The sequence below is a fragment of the Lasioglossum baleicum genome, chromosome 11 (assembly GCF_051020765.1).
Source record: "Lasioglossum baleicum chromosome 11, iyLasBale1, whole genome shotgun sequence".
NCBI classification, from domain to species: Eukaryota; Metazoa; Arthropoda; class Insecta; order Hymenoptera; family Halictidae; genus Lasioglossum; species Lasioglossum baleicum.
The window spans coordinates 14,453,975-14,479,050 of NC_134939.1; the positions used below are offsets into that span (position 1 = coordinate 14,453,975).

General features: G+C 37.2%; 6 protein-coding genes across 6 annotated transcripts in view; 4 read left to right on the forward strand and 2 right to left on the reverse strand.

Annotated features, from left to right (window-relative positions):
* The first annotated feature begins 128 nt into the window (after positions 1-128).
* Positions 129-3,520, forward strand: LOC143213627 (meiotic nuclear division protein 1 homolog). Its single transcript, XM_076433680.1, has 5 exons — positions 129-346; positions 1,509-1,742; positions 2,016-2,121; positions 2,338-2,484; positions 2,546-3,520. Exons 2-5 carry the CDS (start codon positions 1,516-1,518, stop codon positions 2,681-2,683), a joined length of 618 nt encoding a protein of 205 aa, XP_076289795.1. The 5' UTR covers positions 129-346; positions 1,509-1,515; the 3' UTR covers positions 2,684-3,520.
* LOC143213628 (zinc finger HIT domain-containing protein 1) lies at positions 571-1,207 on the reverse strand. Its single transcript, XM_076433682.1, has 2 exons — positions 1,066-1,207; positions 571-986 (listed from the first exon to the last, which is right to left on the reverse strand). The coding sequence occupies exons 1-2, from the start codon at positions 1,205-1,207 to the stop codon at positions 664-666; spliced, it is 465 nt and encodes a 154-aa protein (XP_076289797.1). The 3' UTR covers positions 571-663.
* On the reverse strand, positions 1,266-2,895 carry Tfb5 (transcription factor B5). Its single transcript, XM_076433685.1, has 2 exons — positions 2,717-2,895; positions 1,266-1,452 (listed from the first exon to the last, which is right to left on the reverse strand). The coding sequence occupies exons 1-2, from the start codon at positions 2,749-2,751 to the stop codon at positions 1,266-1,268; spliced, it is 222 nt and encodes a 73-aa protein (XP_076289800.1). The 5' UTR covers positions 2,752-2,895.
* Positions 3,431-5,991, forward strand: Cytc (mitochondrial cytochrome C). The gene is made up of 4 exons (XM_076433683.1): positions 3,431-3,520; positions 4,723-4,775; positions 5,086-5,227; positions 5,310-5,991. Exons 2-4 carry the CDS (start codon positions 4,734-4,736, stop codon positions 5,453-5,455), a joined length of 330 nt encoding a protein of 109 aa, XP_076289798.1. The 5' UTR covers positions 3,431-3,520; positions 4,723-4,733; the 3' UTR covers positions 5,456-5,991.
* A 1,345-nt stretch (positions 5,992-7,336) lies between these two features.
* Positions 7,337-13,130, forward strand: LOC143213630 (uncharacterized). The gene is made up of 2 exons (XM_076433684.1): positions 7,337-7,519; positions 11,474-13,130. Exon 2 carries the CDS (start codon positions 11,476-11,478, stop codon positions 11,704-11,706), a length of 231 nt encoding a protein of 76 aa, XP_076289799.1. The 5' UTR covers positions 7,337-7,519; positions 11,474-11,475; the 3' UTR covers positions 11,707-13,130.
* A 5,198-nt stretch (positions 13,131-18,328) lies between these two features.
* Positions 18,329-25,076, forward strand: part of LOC143213626 (rap1 GTPase-activating protein 1) — a 159,036-nt gene continuing 152,288 nt past the window's right edge. Inside the window, exon 1 of the mRNA XM_076433667.1 lies at positions 18,329-18,907. Within this exon, the coding sequence (XP_076289782.1) occupies positions 18,681-18,907 (227 nt within the window). The 5' untranslated portion in view covers positions 18,329-18,680. The remainder of the gene's footprint in view (positions 18,908-25,076) is intronic.

Consider the following 25,076-nt stretch of genomic DNA (forward strand, 5'->3'; position numbering starts at 1 on the left):
ATTCGACACATAATTCCTAAACTCACCACTCTAAATCGTAGAGGGCATACCAAAACCTCTGATTTTTTGAACAGTCGGTATTTCAGAACTTGAGACACGAAGTCCCCCATAAGATGATAGGTCTATTCTATATCTCGTCGGTGGTTCGACTACGTCATAACCTATCTGTCCAATTTCAAAATGCAAGCAGTGAATATGATCGTAATAGTTTTTTCGATTACCCATCCAGTATTGTGAACATGAAACAATAAAGAAAATAGCAAGATTTGGGGTCATTAACGTTCTTTGAAATATTTATATATATTTGTTTGACAACACACACAGATTTACGTTCGTAATTACACAGGTAAGCTTTCAAACATCTAATAATATAAGGTATTGTTATCATTTCGTTTTTCAGCCTTTCATTTATTTTACTATATTATACAGTAACTTCAAGACAAGAAATCTACCACATAGAAAAGAAATGCACATTATTTTTAGGAGAATAATTAAATTTATTTTACATATTGATCTTATTTTAGATAGCACTACCACTATATTTACAATAGGCGTGTCTTATAATATAAATTAATGCTTAATACTTTTAATGTTATATTTTTAAATATGAATTACACGTGAAAACTCTCTTTTGTTAGCTAATTTGTATAAAGTATTTCTTCATTAAGCTGTCCATTTTAAACACCTTGTATCTAGATGAGTACCCAAACATTTCATGCAACAGTATCTAGCACCGCAAGGAATACAAGTATAATTGCTAGGAAATCCACAAACTGCACAAAAGTGACGTTCAGGAAAGCGTGATGGTGGTGCTTGAGCAGAAGCATAGTTTGGAGGGCTTGAATTAATATTAAGATCTTCTTCTACTAATTGACCAAAGGTTTTCCTAAATCGTTGCTTGTAATATTCCGCCGATCTAGTTTTCTTCCTTCTGCCACCTCTGTTATCTAGTGTTTCTTGAAATTTCGGAACCTTTTTACTCATTACTGAAACAGTTCAAATAGTGCATACTTAAACTATGATGTTAAAAGAAATTGAATTTTATAAAACGTATTATATACGTACCCAAATCTGCATGCGGATCATCATGAAAATTATCTTGCTCCAAAGCTTCCAACGCTTTCTTTTGTCTACGTCTACGAGCAGCTTCATCGAGTACTCTCTTCTGATATGCATCTTTTATTCTACCAGATTCTCGAGCAGCCATAATGTAGAATGTGTTATTCGATGTACGTCTCTAGATTGAAATATCTCTTGTCTAATATTTATATTCCTTTTTCTGCTAAAGGAAATGATATTTGATCCATCAGATCATCCACTTTAGTTTGCAGAGTATCTAAGATATCAGCAGAAATAAACAGGTGTCTCTCGTCCAAATCTTGGATTATAAATTTTCGTCCTAAGGCAAATGTTTCATCCAGATGTAAAAGAAATTCCTTCATAGCTGAATCACTGTAAACATAGTGAATAGGCATTAATGTAACGGTTCTGTTTGATTTTAATGGCACAGGTAAAATGTCGAAACGAAAAGGAGTCTCTCTCGATGAGAAACGCGCAAGAATGCTTCAAATATTTTATGAAAAGAAAGAGTTTTTTACGTTGAAAGAATTAGAAAAAATTGCACCGAAAGAGAAAGGCATTATAACACAATCTGTAAAAGATACACTTCAAGCGCTAGTCGACGATGGATTAGTAAGATCCGAGAAAATTGGTACTTCTGTATACTTCTGGACATTTCCGGGGTAAGAATCAGACTTATCGATTCTATTACAAATATGATTATTTATCAAGTAAATTTATTTCGTAATAAATTTTTAAATGTTTTCGGCGCAACGGTTCGATCGTTTATTACGAATTATAAAGCAACTTTGCTAATTGTCAAACAAAATTAACGTTTCGATCCCAGTTTGGATCTTTTTCAAGATTTATTTGAACTGTTCCGCCGAAAACATTTAAAAATTTATTATTACCAAATACGATTGATAGAAGAAACATATTTAAAATTTTCTGTGTAGTGAAAACATAACTGCTATAGAACAGAGAATATCGGAAGCTACTAAAAACATAGTGGAAGCAGAATTTAAAAAACAAAAACTAAAAGAACTTTGTGCCAAAGAACAGGTAATCAAAATTATGCGACATCTAATCGCATGAATTATTAGTAGTTTACAAAATTAAATATAGTTGCCACTTCCTTGCCATTGCATATTGCAATTTAATTTTTTGATTTATTATAGAGTTATCGTTAAAAGATTAAAGTTTCAAACAAAAAATTAAATGCACTAACTATGGCTATACTATTTCTTACATTTTATATATTTCACACGGCTTATAAAGATAGGAAAGGAGGATACAGAAGAACGCCAAACTGTCTTACACGAGATAGAACAGCTAAAGGCTGAAGAGGATCAACTGAAAAATCAAATTGCTAAATTTAGTGACGCCGATCCAGAAGTTACAGCTAAACTTAAACAAAAAGCACAGGTATGATATTACTAAAAGTTACGTTTACTCAAATGAAATTTACATATATCGTGTTTTGTAGGAATATAAAGAAGCCGCTAATATATGGACAGACAATATTTTTGCTATTCAGAGCTGGTGCAAAAATAAGTTTGACATTTCCGAAAAAAGTCTTAATAAACAATTTAATATTCCTGATGATTTAGATTATAAAGAATGATAGAGTAATTTAATTTGTGTTTAATATACGTACCATTCAACCAAAATTCCTTTTGTAACGTTTACCATGACTTTTTCTTTGAAAAGATAAACAAAGATAAAATTTCGATATGCATTCGAAACTCTTTCAATTCACACATTGCATTGCATTGTATAGCCATAGAATTTGCTTACGTTACACAACTAGATAAGAAAGTCAATATGGATTGGTTAGCGCAATGCACGCTGTAAAAAAAACAGATGGTTCAAGAGACGTCCCGTCTCCAAGCCCTGAAATCTTGCCGTTAGATGGATTCGTGTCGTAAAGGAAAAATAGCAGCTCTATATTATATCTCGTCCATGGTGGGCTAAAGAAATATCAATATCTTTTATGAATTTCCATAAACATGTTAATCTAGAGAATAGAATATAATTCAAAATACACATGTTCAATAGAAACTATATATTTATAATTCGTCGTGCGCGTTATATGAAATACTATAATTTCATATGTATATACATTTGATCGATTTTATTTCATTTAGATTATTTTTGTAAATGTTCCACTGTTATGTATATTCAAATTTTACAAATGACACGGAAAGATATCATTTCTAAACGGTATAAATTGTACGAGAATCATTTTACCAATCAGGAGAAACGATTCTTTGTTGCTCCCGAACGCTATCTAGCGTCACGCTTGCGACTATTTTATGAATCGTTACGTCAGCCATTGAAATACTCTGAAATCTGCCTCAGAGGAAGTCAGTGGCTATACATCGATCGAAGCATCTATTCGACTGCTGACCTGCAGACGTCTTCGATACTACTTTGCACGCGCGGGTTCTACTGAACTAAAGTAAGTTCGATTTTCCGTTTTATCAAAGTGCTTATCGATTACGATAACTTTTTAATTCAATTAAATAAACGTTTTCTTTCACTAACATTCGAACAAATGTATACGTAGATTCAAATCGGACAGTTATGGATTTAATGTGCTTGGCGTTTCCAACACGTGCAAATGACTCAATCCTTGCGAACTCATGATTAGTAATATTATAAAATTCCTTATACGTTTACTGAACATATAAATCACGTTAATCTTGTGTAGAAAATTACGCGTGTTACGTAACATAAGTACCCTTGAGCTGTAGCTCTATTATTACACTTTCGTTAATAAGAGCATTTCAATTTGTTAATGGGATAGGATTCTTAATTGATCGATATTCTAATTATTTAGATGTGAATGAAAATTTGGCTTCTTTAATTACGATATCATCTATATATGCATGTTTCCTATTTTTATTCTTTTCTTCTATGAGAAATAGATCTTCTACTCCAGACTTTCGAAAATTTATTGCAAGATATTGCATAATATATTATAGATCTATTAATGTAATTAGTTCACGATATTAAATGTCAACAAAATAGCATTAATAGCAATAAAGTTGTTATTCTTTGTCTAAAAACACTCACATCATTGATATTGCGAGAAAATATGTTTTTTGTCAAATTAAATAAAATTTGTACTACATCCTTGTGCTTATTAGACGTATCAAGATGCTTGACCTTTAAACAAACGGTTATGTCAATGTCGTCCGTCGTCACGACGGTGTGGAGAGTACATTTTTATACTTGGCACTCCGCACGACATTTCAGTAGCCCATTGCTAAATACTCGTCCAAATCATTCACTGATTCGAGATCGTCGTCTGCTATTTCTTTATACGTCATTCACATATATTCAGCATTAGTAAAAATGGAGGGGGTGTAAGGTGTTTCCCGAATTCATAAGATCTTTTATCGAATTTATCGAATTTACCATACATTATGATTGATCGTTAAACAAATTTTGTATGCGTTCGTAATGTTCCATTAACGTATCATTACGAAACATCAGTCTTTTCCACGTGTTTCGCGCTTATGTAACAAAAGAAACGTTAAGAAGAACAAATTCGTATCCATGCAAAATTTAAGATAAGATTTTTAAATTTAACAAAAATGTGTTATACCTGAACAATGAATGTTTTTTATATAATATACGTTTAAATTTATTGTTTAGAAAAAGCAACAATGGGCGCGCCCGCAGGTGGTGATGTAGAAAAAGGAAAGAAAGTAAGAATAAAAAATTAAAAAAGTATATTATTTTATTTTACTTGATATTTTCAAGAGTTTTTATAGAATATAACCTAATTAACTTATTGCTAATTTCCCGCGACATTCCGATCTCGTGAATCGAACGCGTTATACGTGTGAAAGTAACGTCACGTCTTATCAGTGCTTGATAGAGTCCGTATATGGTTCTATTCCAATTTTTGTTTCGCCGCGATAATTGAAATATTAGCTTTTATTTGTACTTTCATTAAAAATAACGGAACGCACATAATTGAAAATTTACTGATATTTTATATGTATTCTTTTTTAGCTTTTTGTACAAAGATGTGCACAGTGCCATACCATTGAAGCTGGTGGTAAACACAAGGTCGGCCCTAATCTGAGTGGAATCATTGGAAGGAAAACTGGACAAGCAGCTGGTTACAGTTACACGGATGCCAACAAAGCGAAAGGTTCCATTTTATTATACTGCTATACACTACTCTTACGATTATATTTTGGATATTATATTAAAGCGGAATATCATTATTTTAGGCATCACTTGGAATAGAGATACACTGTTCGAATACCTGGAAAATCCCAAGAAGTACATTCCTGGTACAAAAATGGTCTTCGCTGGCTTGAAGAAACCGCAGGAACGTGTAGATCTAATTGCGTACATCGAACAAGCTTCGAAATAAGCTTGAGACACCTTTTAGAGATGACAAAGCATGCTAAACGTGTCCAGCAGGTGTTGCAGGGGAAACTAGTACTATTATCATCTCAAATCTCATGCACATCTAGCTAATTTTACTCAACTCATTCATCGACAACTCCCCGATCTGGTACTCAAGCGTTTGCAAAGTCTGTATAGTAAAAAAAATTGTTATTATGGATTATAAGTAGATCCACCATTTTGTGATTGCATACATTGACAAGAGTCAGGCTAGAACTGACTAGAATTAGCAGTACTACTTCATCATTAAAGATATTTCTGTGCTCTCTTACGGTGGCTGAGCCATACGTATATTGTGCACTATATTTATTTATGATTGTAAATGTACATTGTTCGAATCGTTGAACAGATTGTTAATCTGTAATGCAACAGTACAAAAATACAGATTCGACAATAACGTTTGTAAGGTTTTCATTTTTTTCTTTATAAGCCAATGCCAAATTTATCCAAAACCAAGGGAGCAACAAAGTATTAAAAAGCAATAAACGAAAGTAAACATTATGTTTTAGTATTGATAAGTTTAAATCGAATAATTTAAACTCTACTATCGAGTGAAAACGACACTACATTACGATGAGTGGCTAAAATTGATCTAAAACGAAAGATGTGACAAATTCCATTAAATTATGCAATAAAATTCTGATAAAATGAAGCTTTTAGATTTATATGTATTTGTATATAAGTATAATCAAGAGTTATTCTGCGATAAGAATAAGGAAGGATGCGGTTAAAATATTGGCGGGAAGTAGCGCCCGGTAAAGAGGTTTATCAAATTCTACCTCATTTGAATTCGGTTGGTTGTGAAATCGTGTTCGTTCGCGGATTAAAAGTTCTCGGAAAGTTACGAATTAAAATGAAAAATAATCCCGATTCATCTAAAGCGGAAGAGGCGTGTGATGGTACTAATTGTGTAGTGAGAAACAAAGAAAATTCTTTGAAACTTCGATTAGTCCGAGTTCTTAGTTCCGGGACTCTGAGGAGCCCGAAAAGTCCATTAAGTACTTCAAATTCGCCGAGTCCGAGTCCACATAGTAGTTCGTCTGCAAAATCCCGGTATTCGTGGCATATACCTTCGTGCAGTAGTGGATGCCATACACAATGTTCATCAGAAAGTGGCGTTTCGCTTTCAACTCCGATCTCGTCGCCGAGGAGTTCAGGAACGTTTCAAAATTTACAATCGTCGACATGGTATGTGAACGAAAGGTAAGTTCCTTAAAATTGATAATGAAAACGTGCGACTTTGATTAAATTCAAAATATTCCTTCACGAAATAACAATGTTTTGGGTGTTCCAAGGACTTTTCTGTTGCTCTTAATAAATACAGACGTTTGCTATATGGAAGATTTGTAAGAAGTCGCGATGGAATGATCGAACATGGATTTAGTAAACATTTTTTTCTGGCTACCGAAGCGATCGAGATTACCTTGGCCGCGATCGCGTTTCGAAATGTTCTTGAAAAGTGGAGACACGTGCCAGAGGTATTTTACGAAACGAAATGCTAATCCAGATATGTAGATAGGTGTATTACGAATATATTTAAAACCTGAGGTGGTCGATGAACGTAAATCGAATAGCCTTCGGGGGTGTAATCGGTGAAAATAATCTATATGAACGTCAGGCGTAAATAAACGGAAAAAATAGATAGGTACTTTGAAGATACATTGAAGCGAACACACATCGCCGGTGAAGTGCTGATGGGTCGATGCAGCGCCGGCGCTGCGGTACACATAACCAAGAAGACGAGTATCCCCACCATCTCTCCTATCGTCGAAACGATCGCGCGATATATATCCACTCCTCCAACCAGCGTTTTAGGTTAGAACGAGAGGAAACGACTCTAGTTCTATCCTTTTCTCTGTTTCCATCTCACTTCTCACCTCTGTACCTTGTCGCACGAATGCATTTCGTCGTGCTCCGCAGAACACTACACGAAGCGCCTCGAACCAGTATAGAACGGTTTGCAGCAAAGAACAGCCGTTTCCTGTTCACCTCTTCGTGAGGAATTAGGAATTGAATAAAATCTGTACAGGTATGTGTCGAGTACATTTGCCGAATTCTTTAGAAAGACTCCGCGTTTCTTTTCTAGTTGGTTAAAAAGTCGAATAGAAAAATATATTTTTAACTATAATCATTCCGATCGTTGTATGACATATTAGTAAATAGATGATATAATCGATGACAGTGACAGTTAAACTTCACGCGTTTCTGCGGACGACACGCGACCGTTATTCCCGAAGAATTAAATAGTTATGTGATATGACAGTGCGCGCTCGGAGCGATATTCCTCCGAATCTGAACCTCTGGAACGTTTGGACTCTACCACCATCGGAAAAATGTTGAAATCTCGAAAATATTCGAATGCAGTGTTCACAGTATTTTTTCTCACGGTGTGTCGTTCAAGCTTTCTTTTTTTTTTTTAAATCAATTCTTTCGGTCGGAGAGCGTTTAGCATATCAATCGTTGCGTGGCCCGTTGAATACGAGATTCAAAAGATCTTTCCGACGATGTACATACACATTCGTGTAACGGTTCCTTTGAAATACCGTGACGAAAACCCATTCTGATTTGTAATTCATCTAATTCATGAATGCACACAGTACATGCACTGAACCTATAGTTTACGTTACGTGACGTTAAATACTCTCTTCCTAGAGTGTTACGAACACATTTTTACGAACTTTGTAAATCTCGTTAATGGAGGTATCCCTACAAATGATCGTCTTCGTATTTTTTTTTTTTTACGTCACGTTTATAAGTTATCTCGTTCATTTAGAGTCACTTGCATTTTCATTCTCCCCTTCAACGCTTGTCGAGATAAGAAAGATGTTTGTCGGTTGAAGTGCTCTTTGTCGTAACCGTACAGTCGATTGCAATTTTTAAAGGGTCTAAACTAAAAGCGATCTCGAGCAAACGGCATGATTTAGGGCACAGAATTTCCTTGCGTATGTGTGCATGTACGTGTGTGCTAGCACGAGATGCGCATACATATCCATTTATACATACACCCAGCACACATGTATTCGAGAGACTATACCTATTTGTAGCCTGCATCATCAGGCAAAAAGTAGGTCTAGGGAATCAGCTGACCGAAAGAGGCGCGTGCGCTTCACTAAAACCAGAACACATTTGAAATGCCCACTATACACGCCTACACTTGGAATCCGGGAAGAAGGGAATCCTTGAAACGCGTTTTCTGATAAACCCACGAAATACTATTTTTTAATCATTCACTCGCGTACACAAGGACACATGTGTGCGTGGGCTACGCATCACATTTAAATGCAGGTCAGATGTGTTCGACATGTTGTATAGCAACCGCGCAAGGAACCGTCACAGAATATTATCATCAAGAATTAGTGGGTGTAATTTAAAACAGTACAAACGTTAGAAGAATTAAAAAATACTGTTATATTAATTTGTTTATATTATAATTTATTTTTTATTGTAATTAACCCTTTGCACTCGAATGGCGACTGTAAGGCGCCAGTAAAAATGGCCACACCATTATGCAAAACCGTTTCAATACTATTAAATTCGTCTGTTTTCTATAAATTGTGAAAAGCTCAACTGTTACATGAGAAAACTGGTTAAATTTCATGTGCACAATGTTTTAATTACAAATGTTCTGGGTCGAAAGAAATGATTTTGATTTTCGAATTAAATTTGCTTCGAGTGCAAAGGGTTAATATTAATTTTTATATTAATTGAAATAACAATTTGTGTCGCCAACATTATTGACTACAATTGCCTCTCTGAAAATCGGGCATGAACTTCTGCAATCATCCAATACTCAAACATTTATATTGTTGTATCGTTTGTGCATAAATACCCAAACAATGTTTTGCTTGAATTTTATCTAATCATCTCATTGAATCATCAAGACTTTCTACAGTGTCATACGAATATCATATCAATCTATCCCTTTCACTTTATTGGTCTAAAGTCTAATGGGACTGTTCCTACTAATGATCTTTGATTGCTCCGAGTAATACATTTCGAATTAATTGCTATTAAATGTGTATTCGATCCAACCACTTACAGTTCACTGATACACATGGTATACCAGTAACAATTAGAGATAGAAGATAGACGATTAATCTCGCTTAGCTCTAATTAATTATGTTCAATAGATCCCAAGTGTTTTACGTCTCCAGTCCATGTGTTAATGAGACGAATTATTGATTTGCCAAGTCTTTGCAAAATCTGTCCTGCAATTAGTGTGCCAGTTGAAATGCGACTAAGCAAAGATAGATGATAAACAATGGTAACTATTCAACCGTCTGACCTATATTATCTATTAAGCTAATAGCTTGTTGATTTCTTTGGTCGATCGATAAGTTTGTTAGAAAAGTTTGAGATTTTTGTCTGAAATTGTACGGTTGTGATATCAGCGCTCTTTGCAGTGAACACGTAATAGATCTACGACCATGACCGAGTGAGCGTTTAACATGAACATAGTCAAGGCTGATGTGGCATCTGACGTAAATGTCAGATTTTTAAACTGTAAATTATATTTTTCCACAAAATCTGCGTCTTGTCCTTAAGAAGGAACAGTAATTTTCTTTGCATTGTTTCGGTATATCTCACGTACATTATTCAAATATGTATGTATCATGAAATAAGAATAACATTTCATAATTGTCGCTATTATAAATCTTTTCGAACACATTCCTGTAAATACCTAAATCTTTCTTTAAATTTTAACTAATTTAAAATAATTTTGTCTGGAAACGTAGTTTTTCGTAAAAGGTACATGGATCAATTTTTATAAACTTTGATATAACTTGAATACTTTCTTGAATAACTTGAATATTTCCTGAATATGATACACAATGGGGTGATCGTTCTAGCGTTTGTTATTCCGTATGGGATTTATTCTGCACAGATAGGATATTTTCTACCGTTGCATAAACGGCTTCAAGACTGTCTTAACAAAAGAGGATTTGCTAGTGAAAGGAATTTCACTGTTAGCCGTGAGAAAAAAAGTAGTGCAGTGACATACGAGAAAATCTCATTACTCAACCATACTATACCGGCTTACATTCGATCTGCGCTCATAAAATCATTAGTCTACTTTCCATTTTACCTTCTGCTTCGGTTCAACCTACGAACAAAGCCGCGTATCGGATGTACATTTTACCTGGTAAAGTTTTGTGTCATTTCAATGATTAATTTCTAATACATACCACAGAATGCCCGTGTTTCATAAAATGTTATGAAGTTCTAATATTTAAGAATATTTTTTTATTAAGATAAGATCGATTTTTTCCTTTAATTTCTTGTTTAAGTTCTAATATCTAAGAATATTTTTTGATTAAGACAAGATCGATGTTTTCCTTTAATTTCTTGTCGTTATTATCGCATGCAATATGCATGTAATTTGAGTGGGACAAGCAGTTCCCGTGATTTGCTTCGCGGTTAGTAAAATCGTGTATGTGTTTCACAATAAAAAGAAGTAAATGCTAAAGCGACTTTACGCGTCCACCTACAAAAAAGCTACTAACATCAGATTAATGCCCCCCCGAAACCAAGCAATTTCCACGTGATGCATTTTTTCCTAACACCAATAGCAGCCGAGTTATTCAGGTGACCTGTTTATATACTGCCCCACCCTTTAAATATTTTTTATATAAATAAAGTCATTTCATTTAAATTTTAATAAAAGCAAATTTTCTATTAATTGGGTATTTAACACATCAATATTTTTCTCATACCTCCAACCTAAATTTTGGCGCCCCGGACAAATGTCCAGCTTGCCCGTCCCTATCCCTTGCAATTCTAGAAATGAGTCTACCCTCTTATTGAACTGCTAGATCGGCCGCCGTCCAAGTAAACGGGACTTGTGCATGATAACTCCGCGGTCCGCGATTCTCACGGCACTGTCACTCTCATTGAATTCGAAATAGAGACGACGCGACGCGATGCGATGCTAAAGAGGGTAAAGGGATGAAAGCAGGTCTGATTAATTGTCCCGATGATACAGTGATGAAGTACTCGCCGCAGCAGCAGCAGAAGGAAAGGAAGTCGGAGAGCGACATATGCTCGGTGGACGCGACGCCGAAACGGATGGCCAATGATCACTCGGGCTCGACGGAATCGAAGAATTCGTTGAGTTCGTCGAGGAGGAGCGGTTTCTGTCGTTCCCAGACGACGGGGATGTTCGCCTGGATGCGGGTGTTCCGGTTGGCGACGATGCTCCAGCAGGTCGGCTGCTAGAGCCCCGAGTACAAGAAGAGAAGCGTCTCACGTGCCGCTTACATAGATGTATTTAACGAATTCAAATTTAAAGGCTCGTACACGTGTGCGTCGCGCGCACCCTAATGCTGCGCGCCTGCACTTATGCAACCACCTTTGCCACCGCGTGTATCTGGATGCACGGTCACACGTGTATAAGCGTATCCGACACGACCCTTTCCTTTTGGTCGCGTGATTTACGTATACATAGGGTGGTCGGTTCGTAACATAGGGACATCCGACGGTAGCTCAATTATAGTGCGTTACGCAATTACGTGTTAATTACCACGGGCGTCGTACTGGCTACGTTCACGCCTACTATGTAGAGACGAGGTTATATATTGTACGCGCGTCTTTCTGTATACGTGCATGCCGGTAAATATACGTCTGTATATATCTGTAAGTGCGTATACACGCGCGTGTGCATCGTTACATAGAACACAGAGTCCCGGGTTCCAGTTAATCGATCGGTCGTTTGCGAACCATTAATTAGCGCGTAAGCCTCGAAATCGGAGATAATTCGTCGCAACGGTTCATCCATCCGTTCATCCATCCTCCAGAACTTTCTTCTTTTTCTTTCGATTCACATTCTCTAGGGACTGGTTATATGTGCTCGTATGTACAATCGCCTGCCATAATAATACTGTTTCTTAGCTTGTACGTGTATAGCGATAAGGATACATAATATGGTGCTATGTTCGGAACATTCCTTGATTATTTATCTCAAATCTCGTTTTTATAACTTCTTTCAACAATTCTTTTATTCCTTTTCTTATTCTTTCTCTTTCTGACCGTTGTCTTCTTCTTCTCCTTCGTTGTTTCTTTGTACACGTTTGTTCTCCCCCCAACCCTGCCGTATCGATCTCCTGTGGTTTAACGGTGGTTCCGTAATAATGGATATCGATTATTTTTCTACGAAAAACGGGTTATCCCTTGTCCCCAAAACTCCCGATACGAATGAAACTTATTCGAAGCCTTCGGTTATCACTCATTCCACGAAAGAACTGAGAGACCCGTACCGAAAAATGTACGCGGATTTTTCGATTGGTTTCAACACTGGTTTACAATCACTGTCTGACCGAGGCATACGATATCGCGCGCGCGCTTCAGGTATCTTATCTACGATCACGAATTTACATCCGATTTCACTTCCTGTTTATTAATGTGCGATCGATGCGAAGATCTATCAAGTGTTATCAATACCAATCGATATATTTTATGACTACGCAAATCGACAAATAAACTCAATATTTGCTTTAACGCGCGGAGATTCACTGTTTTATGCGCCAATCCCCATCGAGATCCCCAACACATAATCTCCGTTACTGCGAAACTAATGATGGAACTGCAACCAGGGTTTTTAGAAACACGTTTATCTTTGACTAATAAATACTGTTTTATCGAAACGATTGCGTTCATTGATCTGCCTGCCCGATGAAGAACTAACCTGCCCCCCTTGATCAGTATAATAGGCTTTTTATTTTTTTTATGAACCGCTATTTTTGAACATTGCTGGAAGCAATCTTTTTTTATCTTCATGGATGATTTTCGATCAAGTCGCACTACTATAATTATGCGTAAGCATGTTCGATTATTAAAATCATATATTGCATGTAGCGGGATGACCTATCTGTTATTTTGTCCTTTATCTAAAACTAGATTAACCCTTAGCACTTAAGAAAAAAAGAAAAAAAAACCCTTAGCACTCGAATGGCGACTCTGAGGCGCCACTAAAAGTTTTACCATTATTCAAAATAGTGTTTACGTTATTAAATATTAATAATTACTAAACATCTAGGAGGTATATTCATCAATTTCTTATCCATCAAATTTAAAAAATCGAAGCGAATGGAAATATTATTATGGAAATATTCTTGTTTGGAAGAAGTGTTTAATTTTTGAGTTAAAATATCTCCGAGTGCAAAGGGTTAATAGATCTAAAACAATAAGTTAGTATATCGTTTAAATTAAACATCATGGTAAACTTGTAGATGATGGTCCTCCCCTCAGATTTTGATGACCTTTAGATACATTGTCAAGGTCATCATTCTGAACAACATTTCCCTTTAAAGTTTTTGTCGGTCCGCTTCAGTTTACGAGATAATTGTAAAAAACTTTACTTGTAAATCCATTCGTGGACATCTATTCGTCTTCAAGCTATTTTTCAACCGATGACATAAGACCGCTTGTGTAAGCCTACCTGTAGTTTTTGCGTAATTTATACCTGTGACGTAAGCGACACACGTATTCATGACGAGAGCATGTTAACAATGCTTCTCTACTAGAATAGTATACCTCCCGCGAATAGAGTAGATTATAATAAGCGTAAACCGAAAACCTTATATGGACTTTCAAGGTTCATGTTTACCGATCTAGAAATTCAAGACGAAGCATCCTCTTCTATTCAAGTAGAGAGTAGAGAAAAGAAAGAAAGAAAACTACTCACGGAAATAGTATTAAATACATATACATATCTAGACGCAGTGGTTCGCGTCTAGAGGCAGTCTTGATGAAGTATGACGAATGGAGTATAAAAGTTGATAAAATGCGCTGGGATAACAAAACGCTGCGTCCAGACGCGCAAAGCAGAACCCACCTTTACACAGACACTCGTCTCTGTGGTCTTTCTAACAAAATTAATCTTTAAAGATAGTCAAAGAATTGTGTTTTGAATGTATGACCGACGCGGCAGTCGATATGACGCGATGGATTTTTCTGTTTGCGGTCCTGAATTACCGACTCTGTAGAAAACACTCTGTAAGTATGATTATCATACTATGATAGCGGTCTCTATCGAAATGAAACGGTCAGTGTTAGTGAACTACATGAAACTTCAAGACTAAAAGCGTGTGTCCGAGGAGACTAGATTTGACCGCGTTGTCAGCTTTGAAAGTGCAAGGTTGCCACATTATATTCGTACAAATACAAATCAGTTTTGAATTTTTAAACTTCGAAGCACGGACTCGAACCCTAACTTTAACTGGGTTCGGTACTTGGAACCATAGGCACCGTGGTGGTATGATCACCGACGAGATACTATCAATACTTCTTTATTACAAAAAAGGCAAGAATGCTGTTCATGTTGCAAAAAAGATATGTGCTGTTTACAGAGACAATGCTGTAAGAGATCGGACAGTGCGCGAATGGTTTATGAAATTCAGAGGGGGCTAATTTAAACTTGAAGACCGGCAACGCTCCTGTAGTTTATCCGCGGTTGATGACGATCTAATCAAGGCACTGATCACAAATAAAAATAATCAACGTGTTACGAGAGTGGAATAGTGATGCTCCCCAAAAGATGACAAACCGTTGTCAAATATAATGGTGCATATATTATTAAATAAACTTGATCGTTAGTAAAATTTCTTTTGTTTTCAATTTATTCCAAAAATCGACGGAAACATTTCGAACAATCCAATATTTATTAAGCTGAATTGCTAAAGCATGTTAAGAGTACAACGCCTTCGAATCAAATGCATAATCAAATAACATCGAAAAAATACATAATCACTTGGCTTTATCAGAGAAACAGGAGCAATGGACAATTAATAAATCTTTCTGCATCTTCCAGTGTGGTCTTTCGCATATCCTGGTTGGCACGGAATATTAATTACGTACGACAAGGCTACTGAGAAGCAGCCGATAAAGAGGGCCAGTAAGACGAATTTTGTTGAATGCGACATGTCGACTTCTTTGAAAATCAATTCGAAATTCAGGGTACTTTCTTGTTCCTCGGTACACTGCAAGCTTTCGCCCGGTGTGACGAATTATTTCCGTTAAGGGTTGCACACTTTGAATCCTTCTCACAACTGGAAATGTTTAAGGTTCGATGTTTGACTCAAGATTAACTAATGTTTAATATTTTACTCACACTTAAGTTGGGGCTCGTGTTGCTGTTCGATCTACCGGTTTGTTGGATTTCTCGCTACCGACATAGCGTATATAAACTAGTTTTCCGTCACCTTGATACTCCCCACTTCTCCGTGATTTACAGCTTTTACGATTGAAACGTGGCGACATTACGTTAAATCGCTGAAAATTTATTTACATTTTACGTTTGAAACATGACAACAGTAACCGTTAAATCGCTGACAATAAAAGCCGACGAGAGATAAACCAGCTCGGGCGCAGTGGTATATTTCCACCAAAAAGCCGGACAACGTTGATTTTAGGGAAGAACTCATGCCAATACATTCCAAAGAAGTTTCATACACGTATTCATGTTACAGGCTACATTAAGAATTGCACCTGTTACCTAAATAAATTGTTGATTACTTTGCTACGTTGGTACTACACTTTGTCTCACGTGAGTCCAGACTCGCGTAAAGACCAATTTTCGTTCGTCGCTGCGCATCTTCGCCCTAATTGGTTCAGGAAAGTGGGGAGTGGGTAGTGGAGTGAGAGTTGATAGGCTCGCTGCGCCCCCACCATCTTCCAAGCTGCGCGAAACGAGTCTGGACTCTCGTGGAACAATGTATACGTTGTTGTTGATTACTTTATTACTATAACGAGGAAAGCACAAGTAACTTGTCAAGTGGGGATCACTCGGGCCAGAAAATTGAACGATATATACTATGAATGAACAAACTACGGTTTTATAAAAAAAGCTGAAATTGAACCCATCGTTCGTTGTGTGGAATAATAGATTCATTTTGAGTCTCATGTACGAATTACATATCTTTTTAATAACAAATTTAATAACGAGAAAACACATACTTTGCTTGGCTTCATCAGAGATTCTAAATCTGCATGAATGACATCTCTGCATCTTCCAGTAGGGTGTATTGGCATAAATTCTTTCCTGAAATCGACTTCTGTCCGGCATTTCGGTGGAAGTACACCATTGCGCCCGAGCTGGTTTATCTCTCGTCGGCTTTTATTGTCAGCGATTTAACGGTTACTGTTGTCATGTTTCAAACGTAAAATGTAAATAAATTTTCAGCGATTTAACGTAATGTCGCCACGTTTCAATCGTAAAAGCTGTAAATCACGGAGAAGTGGGGAGTATCAAGGTGACGGAAAACTAGTTTATATACGCTATGTCGGTAGCGAGAAATCCAACAAACCGGTAGTTCCGAACAGCAACACGAGCCCCAACATAAGTGTGAGTAAAATATTAAATATTAGTTAATCTTGAGTCAAACATCGAACCTTGAACATTTCCAGTTGTGAGAAGGATTCAAAGTGTGCAACCCTTAACGGAAATAATTCGTCACACCGGGCGAAAGCTTGCAGTGTACCGAGGAACAAGAGATTACCCTGAGTTTCGAATTGATTTTCAAAGAAGTCGACATGTCGCAATCAACAAAATTCGTCTTACTGGCCCTCTTTATCGGCTGCTTCTCAGCAGCCATATCGCACATCATTGATGTTCCGTGCCGAGCAGGATATGCGAGAGACCACGCTGGAAGATGCAGAAAGATTTATTAATTGTCCATTGCTCCTGTTTCTCTGATAAAGCCAAGTGATTATGTATTTTTTCGATGTTATTTGATTATGTATTTGATTCTCGAAGGCGTTGTACTCTTAACATGCTTTAGCAATTCAGCTTAATAAATATTGGATTGTTCGAAATGTTTCCGTCGATTTTTGGAATAAATTGAAAACAAAAGAAATTTTACTAACGATCAAGTTTATTTAATAATATATGCACACCATTATGTGTTTGACAACGGTTTGTCATCTTTTGGGGAGTATCACTATCATCACCCGCCATGTTAAATTGTGCGGCCCGCCAGGCGATTTTATATTTCCATTGAAACTTTTGTTTCTTGTTGTATGTATACAAAAAATATTAAATAAACGAAGTGTCATTGTTACAATGCGCAAGTGCGACTATGAACTCCAGTTCTATAGTTGATATCTTTGATATAATTGAGTTACAGCGCAAAAATGAAATGAAACAAATTTTTGCTATGTCGATGCAGAGCGATTTTTTTTTATTCGAACGATAAATCTCTCAATATTTACGAAAATCTGTCAGTTTCGGCCATCTTGTGATATCATGGTTGCTTCGGATGCCTCGTGACAGGCGTTATCTGCCGAATATTACAAATTATTTCTCGGTAACGTAAAAATATGCATTTTGGGCTCCGGACAGACAGAGAGATTTGACTTTTAGGAATCACAATTGACCGCTTCTGAACTCCTCATTGCAATGTTGAAGCGTCATTTTGTGTTCTTCTAAACCTTGTAATTTCATATACGTATATGCGGATGTAGCGATGTGTGCGTGTGCCACCACACTCTTGCACGGGCTCTGGCACCCTTACGGGACTTGATAGTTGGTGTCACTCGAATATTTCGGTGTTCTCTTACGCCCTCTAGGATATATTCTGGCTGTAGTGAGAAACAGAAGGCCACCGACGGCATGTCGTCGGTGTAGAAGACCACTGTTTCGTGTTACGTTCTTCCACCGACTGTGGTCAGGTCTATTCCTATATCTCATCTGTAGTTACGAAAGTGATCTACCACATCGGTGAACCAACCACATTTCGTACTCGATACAGTTTGGAAGCATGGGTGGCAGGTAAGACAAATGCCGGTTTGGGGTGGGAGGGTACGGTGAAGGGTGCACGGTCGTAAACACTCGTGCAAGAAGTACGTGGTACATAGTCTCGCGAGGACCTGTGTCGCGATTACGTCGTTCCGGGATTCGAGCGTGATGTAGGGTGAGCGGCCGTAGAGTGGAGCGATCGCATAATTTCAACATGCAGTTTCACGTGTCAGAAATTGACAATTGTTTCTTCGCAGGTATATCTGGATTGACATATAACGATGTATTCGAATAAATGATTTTTAGTCGCGCATCGATAGATCCGAATCAATCGTATTTGTATCGGAGACATTGAAAGAAAGAAAGAAAGAAGGAAAGAAAGAAAGAAGGTCAACCCCGCGAGATAGCAACTCGCGTGGCAGTGATTCGAATGTGCCGGTGAAAATAGTTTCCTTATGAAATGCGACGTCCTCTGATTCGCCATCTCTCCGAGGGTGGTGGCAGTACAGGTGACAATGCCGGCACCAGGAGGCAACAATCCATGAAGGAAGAAAGCGGTGGTGGTTACACCTGGAATTGTCGTGAATATGGGCATCACCTGTCATCCTGCGACCTCCTCAAGGTCCCCACGGCCCTCGCATGTAGGGAGCAACCCACGTCGCCGAAGCCACGAATCACGATCCACAGGTAGACACCGTTTCAATCTATGCTCGTGTGTTCCCTCTGTTTTTTTTTTTTGTGTCCTCTGTGTGCATGCGTGTGTGTCAGCCGTGTCTCGCGCTCGGAGGGAAAGCTAGCTCCGTAATTGTCCGGGTCAGTGCATCCTGCGGGGGGCTCGTCCCAGGTAACCGCGCGCGCGAGCACTGCTTTTGTCCTGAGAAATCCGCGGTTTAGGGAGGATCATTTCTCACAATTTCTTCGTTAAGGGAATAGACTCGTTTAGAAGTCTGTATGTATTAGGTTGTCCCAAAAGTTGGTTTTCGATGCATGCACATAATGCAAATTCATATTAAGAAGTACTAAAATATTAACACAAACATGATCGTATTGTTTGTATTGATTTAGCGACATTAAAGGAACACATTCCGGAAGAAACTTTTGGGAGAACCTAATATTTATATGATCGACACACTATCGTCTTGAATACAAATTAATTCGATAGACAAAAAATAGAAGGAAGAAAGGTTATCGTTCCTTCAGATTATGCAATATGATCACAAATTAATTCAGAGTAGAATATGCTAATGCATATGTATGTTCGCACACGTGCAACATCGGAAGCTGGTGCAAACATCTTTTCATAATTCATCTTGGTTGGACCACGCATAACTCGAATAAATTTCATCTAACCTTCTGAAGAAGATTGATTGTTCTGAAGGGATGTACATGCAATACTAAGAGACTTCACGAACTTCTTTTATTGGAGAGGCATACATCGTATAAACGAAATGTACTTTGTCTATAATACAGTCGAACCTCTAAATTTTGTTCATTCCCTTCCGCTGCACTTTTCCTCTTTCCAAAACATCTAAAATCGAAATGAAACTTCCTTTAACTCGAATTATTTTCCACATGTGTGGAAGCTGAACAAGCCGAAACAATCGTAAATGTTTTACGTAGTTTCAATATAGATAACAAGTAATTGTTGTTAAAAAGAAGTACGTATTTCGCTTCCATAAATAAACATGGCGGTCTAGTTTAACTTGGTAAACGAATCCGATACATAGCAAATGTGACTTGTTATGCAAAATACAAGTCTTGTCGACCTGGTTATCAGTCATTGTATTATATTATGTATCGCGTTATCATATGTTTTATCATCTCCTTAGTATTCAGCACACGATTTGCATGTTCCCACTCTCGAAGTGTATTCCAAAAGCTAAAGATTTGGTTTTTCCACATGATGCGTAGGAGTCATTCTACATATTTTTCAACCTACTTCTTCAAGATCAACGCCAATCCTATATTGGATCCAGCGCATTAAAATAGCTCCGAGTGCGAAGGGTTAACCTGTTAACCTACAAGTAACAGGAAAAATAAAAAAGAACTGTCGACGACCTTGAGAAAAATATGAAGGTGAAGCTGTTTCACGTATTGAATTCACAGAGATTCTAGGAGGTATTGTACGAGGACCTAAATGATATCTCCTCCGTAACAGCGTATCTCGTTGTGGAAGCACCTCTGCGAGATAATTACAATATTTCCTGAATTGAAATTAAGTCGGCCTGGAAACCAGCATTGATCCGGGGACGCAAATATAAAAACGGGAATGTTTCCTGGAGTACATATTTTTGTGCATGGATTAAGTAATGCCCTATATCTCGTGACCCAAATCCGTGCAGGCCGCATTTCGCGAAGGTACATTTCTTAAATGACGTTAAAATGACTACGTAGCTCTCTCTGATCGTGCGGTATCATCAGGGAAATGTTGATCCGATCGTAAAATTGTCGGAATCGTTTCTCGAGCATAATGTGTCTTCAGCGTATGTTTCCGTGATCGTACAGGGCCACGAAAAGTTTGTTGCTTGTTCAAGCTCGCGGGATGGTAAACAATTCTCGGCAGAGGAAATGGGTCACAGACCAAATGCACGGTGAAAACAGAACTTTTTGTTTCCGAGACGTACACATATACTTACATACACAGAGTTGGAAATATGCATGCATTGTGTGTCGAATACGCCGGAGATCTCAAATAACGCTAACGTTTTGTTGCAAGAATTTTTAAGTCGAATAAACCTGCAATCAGATTATCGTTAGTTAATTATTTTAGGACATTCCTCGCCGATTTCAATGACCTTGAAATATTTTGTTAAGGTTATCATTCTGAACAACTTTTTCCTATACAGTAAGGAGCATAACTGATTCAAAAGGCCGAAAATCTTGAAGAATTGCAATTACCACTTTTGATCGTTTATAGCTCGTAAACCAATTAACCAATTTCAATGAAATTTTCGGAGCGTATGTCATTCATACGAGTTGACCAAACACATCTTTTAAATTTTCGTTATTAGCCCCCAGCTAAAAAAGTAGTAAAAATCAATTTTTACTATCTTTTCTCGCAATTCCGACCAAATGCATTTTTTCAAAATATTTTTTAGACGTCATTTTTATTGTTAATATTGTAATATTGTAATATCATAACAATTATTATTAATAATTACATTTATTAATATTGTATTAGGTATTATACCAATTTTATATCCACAAAATTTAAAAAAAAAATCATAGGGAATAGAAATATTCTAGGTCGGAAGAAACGTTTAATTTTCGTGTTAAAATAGCTCCGAGTGTACAGGGTTAATTAGTTAATCTTCAAGTCGGAAATTTTGTATTAAATACACAAAAATTGGGAATAGAAGAAATACATATGTATATCCTCGAATTTAACATATACATATGTACCTTCTCTTCCATGCACGGATTTGTCTCTGCATTTAATAAACAGATTAAGTGCCACGTTGCGGAGATTAGTTCATCAGTCTGTTAACAAGTACCTGTAGTAGACTATTTCCTAAAATTAACTCGTGTCGGGTAGTTTGAATTTACAACGAGGCTTCGATAGCTACAAGAAAACGGGACCGAAGCTGCATGCAAACATCGTAGTCCATGCAATTAACAAAGTAACCAATCAATTGCTTAAGACCTCCCACTTGACCTCCACTTGTCAGCCGTATGTTCTCCGCTATGTAGGGTGACCCGTCTAAGAAACTCACAAATATCTTCTTTACTCTTTTATGAATGGGCACACAGTTTGAAATGTTTGAATTTGAATGGGCTTCGGAAGACGAGTATCACAACTGGACAAAGTTGATTACATAATTCGAATTACAGTGATACACTGCAATGGATTAAAGCAGAAGCATCGAACTAAGATGATTGCGTTATACATATTGATTACTGTATCCGCATATCCACTGTAATTGATCTACATTTGAATAGTAGGTATATGTATGTTGTAGAATTGTGAAACCGCATTCTCTCTCTCTCTCTCTGTCCCTATTTGTAATATTATGTCTCATTTGTCTTACTTACAAATAAATGTCTTATGTCATTACTGTCCATTGTTTTATGTTGTCTCGTCACCTTCGAAACTTTATGCAGGTACTTATCGTTTATACAGGATGAGTCTCGTAACGTGACGATCTCAAATAACTCGTAAGTTATTTGTTGTACAAAAGAAATGTTCAAAGAAATGCTGCATGGTTTCTAGGGGGACACACAGTGCTGCAATCAGATTTTTGTTACTTCGATTTTTTATCAAGATATGGAGTTTATTAAATATCAGTTTATTAAATAGAATGCCGAATATTTTTGATCGAACCCGGATGAAGCACAAAATCCAGCGTAAAAGAGTATTGACCTTCGTATATTATAAATCTAATAGTTAATGAGATATTATCGAAATAATTTTCCATATGTAGATCGTCACGTTACGAGACTCATCCTGTATGTATACAGTTGTTGTGGAGAAGCCAGGAGTAAAATAAAAATTGATTTCATCCCATAATGATTTCATTGTATTAAAAGTAACATTAGAAAAAATTCTTGAATTCTTCTTATCTTTTACTGTTTTATATTTCACCCAGCTAATTTCTTCGTACATCCATAAAGATCCGCAGTCTATTAATAAGAGTCACTGTATGTATATTTAAACTTTAGTTATTTCCATCGACTCTCTCTCTACCGTTTCTCCGACGAATCTCAAGTTAGTTTCCAAGGTGACCGTATGTCGAATGTTCCAGGTCCGTTGTCATTTGCGGGAATTAAGTCTGTATACACGAGTCGGGGGATTAATTTCCGTGCGCAATCGCCCCCTATTTTAATAACCCTGATACTCGCAAGCTGTTATTAGAATTTGCCGAGCGTATCGTGATTTAATTAAACTACGTGAACATTCGGTGGTAACACGATATTAACTTTCTCTGTCGCATAGTGCTCTTTCCCCTGTGAAATTAGTTTCGTCGTTTTAAAAAGAAAGGAAAATCGAAGTGTAATACCGCAACAAGTGTTACGTTGGGTCTGGGTTTCCAATAACTGACAGGGTCGAGTCGAACTGCTTTGCACGAGCCAAAAATAAAATAGGAAACCGAAGAAAGGGGTAGTTTGAATAGTAGTTCCGAATAGCCGCACTAATTTTACCTGTTATTCAACAAGTGTTTACATTGCTGTGCCCGTTTCAGCGAGCTTGTTGAATAAATATGAGGCGGGTAGAAGGAATTCAGTCTGGATCGTCACTTCGGTGTTGACCATTCTAGCTTCTGGAGAGAAAATTAGCGTTTAAACGCTTTAGCCTTAGCCTTAAAGTCTTTTCTTCCGTTCTTAGAGAATACCACCGCCACATGATGGGGCAGTTTCTAGAAATTCTGTGAAATTAATACAAAAATGTTCGTGTCGTGAAATATGTTAAAACTGCGTCTTTTCGTAAGCCGATGCTTGACTGACAATGAGATAGACTGAAAAGGACGAGACTTAAATAATAGTCAAATGCCTTGAAGCAACGTTCTGTGGTAAACTTATCGATGTGCTACCATGTCATGTCGGTCGGGTTTTGGCGGTCGCCTTTAGGGTAGTTTTATAAAGATAGTTTCTCAATCTCGCAAAATTGTAAGTAAGTAATACAAGAATCAGATTCTACGATCCCAAAAACCCCTAAAACAGTTCTGTTCGTAATTAATAGTGTATAATATTATCATCTGCTAAACAAGATAAACTTTTTTGGTTAGTAAAAACGCTTGATGCTGTCGAGTAACATACTTTTCAATGGGATATTTCCGCTTTTTAATGTCCACAATTGCACCCTTGCTTGCACCGCATATCTTCGTTAATGAAACCGCATTTTTGCCACTCTCGAGTTCCGTAATTGTTTCAGTACCGTCGGTACAGTTAAGATGACACGTTTGCGTGCCAGTCGCATCATAATACCATGGGAACAGTAACATTATTTGACAGATATTAGGTAAAAAGTGGTCTACAGCGCGGGGAAAAAAGATAGGGCGGTATAGTTATTCGTGCGATTAAAAGTAGAAAATGTATACTTCCATATTCGTATGCTTCCGAACAACTTTCGTCTGAAATATTGTTTCCGATCTCAGAAAATATAGAACTTATCCTGAACAATGCATCACCCCGTATGTATAACATTTTATGGTTTCTCGCTAATATTTTCGTAATTTTATAATTTAATTTTATATTTAATTATATCGCATAATTTTACGAGTTCGTGGAACTCTTTTCCACACGAAACCATAGCAATAACACCAGCTAATGGAAACTCTTCGAAACTTCCGCAGTCGAGAATTAGTATCTACACTTTTTAGTATGAATAACGAAATGAGTGGACTAATGTTAACCCTTCTTAACCGTTATAACGTATTTTATCATTATAATCATTGTAGGATGTCAAAAACAGAACGTACCAATTCGGTTTTCCGAGAGTACTTTAACATCGAACGTTTCGTAAAGCTTGTTCTATGCTCGAGCCAGCGCCGGATCTAGGCATCGGCTTTATGGGCTGCAACACAGGCCCCCATGCAGTCAAAGGCCCCCCCTTCGCGGTCAAAAAATAAAAACAATTTAAATTAAAAATTTGGTACTCCAGTTAATTTGGGTTAATTGGCTAGGTCCCCAAACAGTGTTAGCGCAGGGCCCCAAAAGTAACGGTCCGCCACTGATTCGAGCATCGGATACACATATAATATTTGTTCACTGATAACTATGATTGACAATGCTGTTTCACGTTCTGAATGCCGTCATATGTACATTAAAACTGTGATAAAAATGGTATCCTGTACATTTCTCAATTCCCTTGACGTTGTATTGATTTTTTAGTTGTAGAGGAACGCTGGTTATCCGGAAT

Excerpts from the sequence above, each read along its gene's own strand:
- Cytc (XM_076433683.1), top strand. The coding sequence starts at position 4,734 with ATGGGCGCGCCCGCAGGTGGTGATGTAGAAAAAGGAAAGAAA. Across the intron at positions 4,776-5,085 it reads ATGTAGAAAAAGGAAAGAAA|CTTTTTGTACAAAGATGTGC; the intron begins GTAAGAATAAAA and ends ATTCTTTTTTAG. Across the intron at positions 5,228-5,309 it reads GGATGCCAACAAAGCGAAAG|GCATCACTTGGAATAGAGAT; the intron begins GTTCCATTTTAT and ends TCATTATTTTAG.
- LOC143213627 (XM_076433680.1), top strand. The coding sequence starts at position 1,516 with ATGTCGAAACGAAAAGGAGTCTCTCTCGATGAGAAACGCGCAAGAATG. Across the intron at positions 1,743-2,015 it reads TACTTCTGGACATTTCCGGG|TGAAAACATAACTGCTATAG; the intron begins GTAAGAATCAGA and ends TTTTCTGTGTAG. Across the intron at positions 2,122-2,337 it reads AACTTTGTGCCAAAGAACAG|ATAGGAAAGGAGGATACAGA; the intron begins GTAATCAAAATT and ends CGGCTTATAAAG.
- Tfb5 (XM_076433685.1), bottom strand. The coding sequence starts at position 2,751 with ATGGTAAACGTTACAAAAGGAATTTTGGTTGAATG. Across the intron at positions 1,453-2,716 it reads AAAGGAATTTTGGTTGAATG|TGATTCAGCTATGAAGGAAT; the intron begins GTACGTATATTA and ends CTATGTTTACAG.
- LOC143213628 (XM_076433682.1), bottom strand. The coding sequence starts at position 1,207 with ATGGCTGCTCGAGAATCTGGTAGAATAAAAGATGCATATCAGAAGAGA. Across the intron at positions 987-1,065 it reads TGATCCGCATGCAGATTTGG|TAATGAGTAAAAAGGTTCCG; the intron begins GTACGTATATAA and ends GAACTGTTTCAG.
- LOC143213630 (XM_076433684.1), top strand. The coding sequence starts at position 11,476 with ATGAAGTACTCGCCGCAGCAGCAGCAGAAGGAAAGGAAGTCGGAGAGC.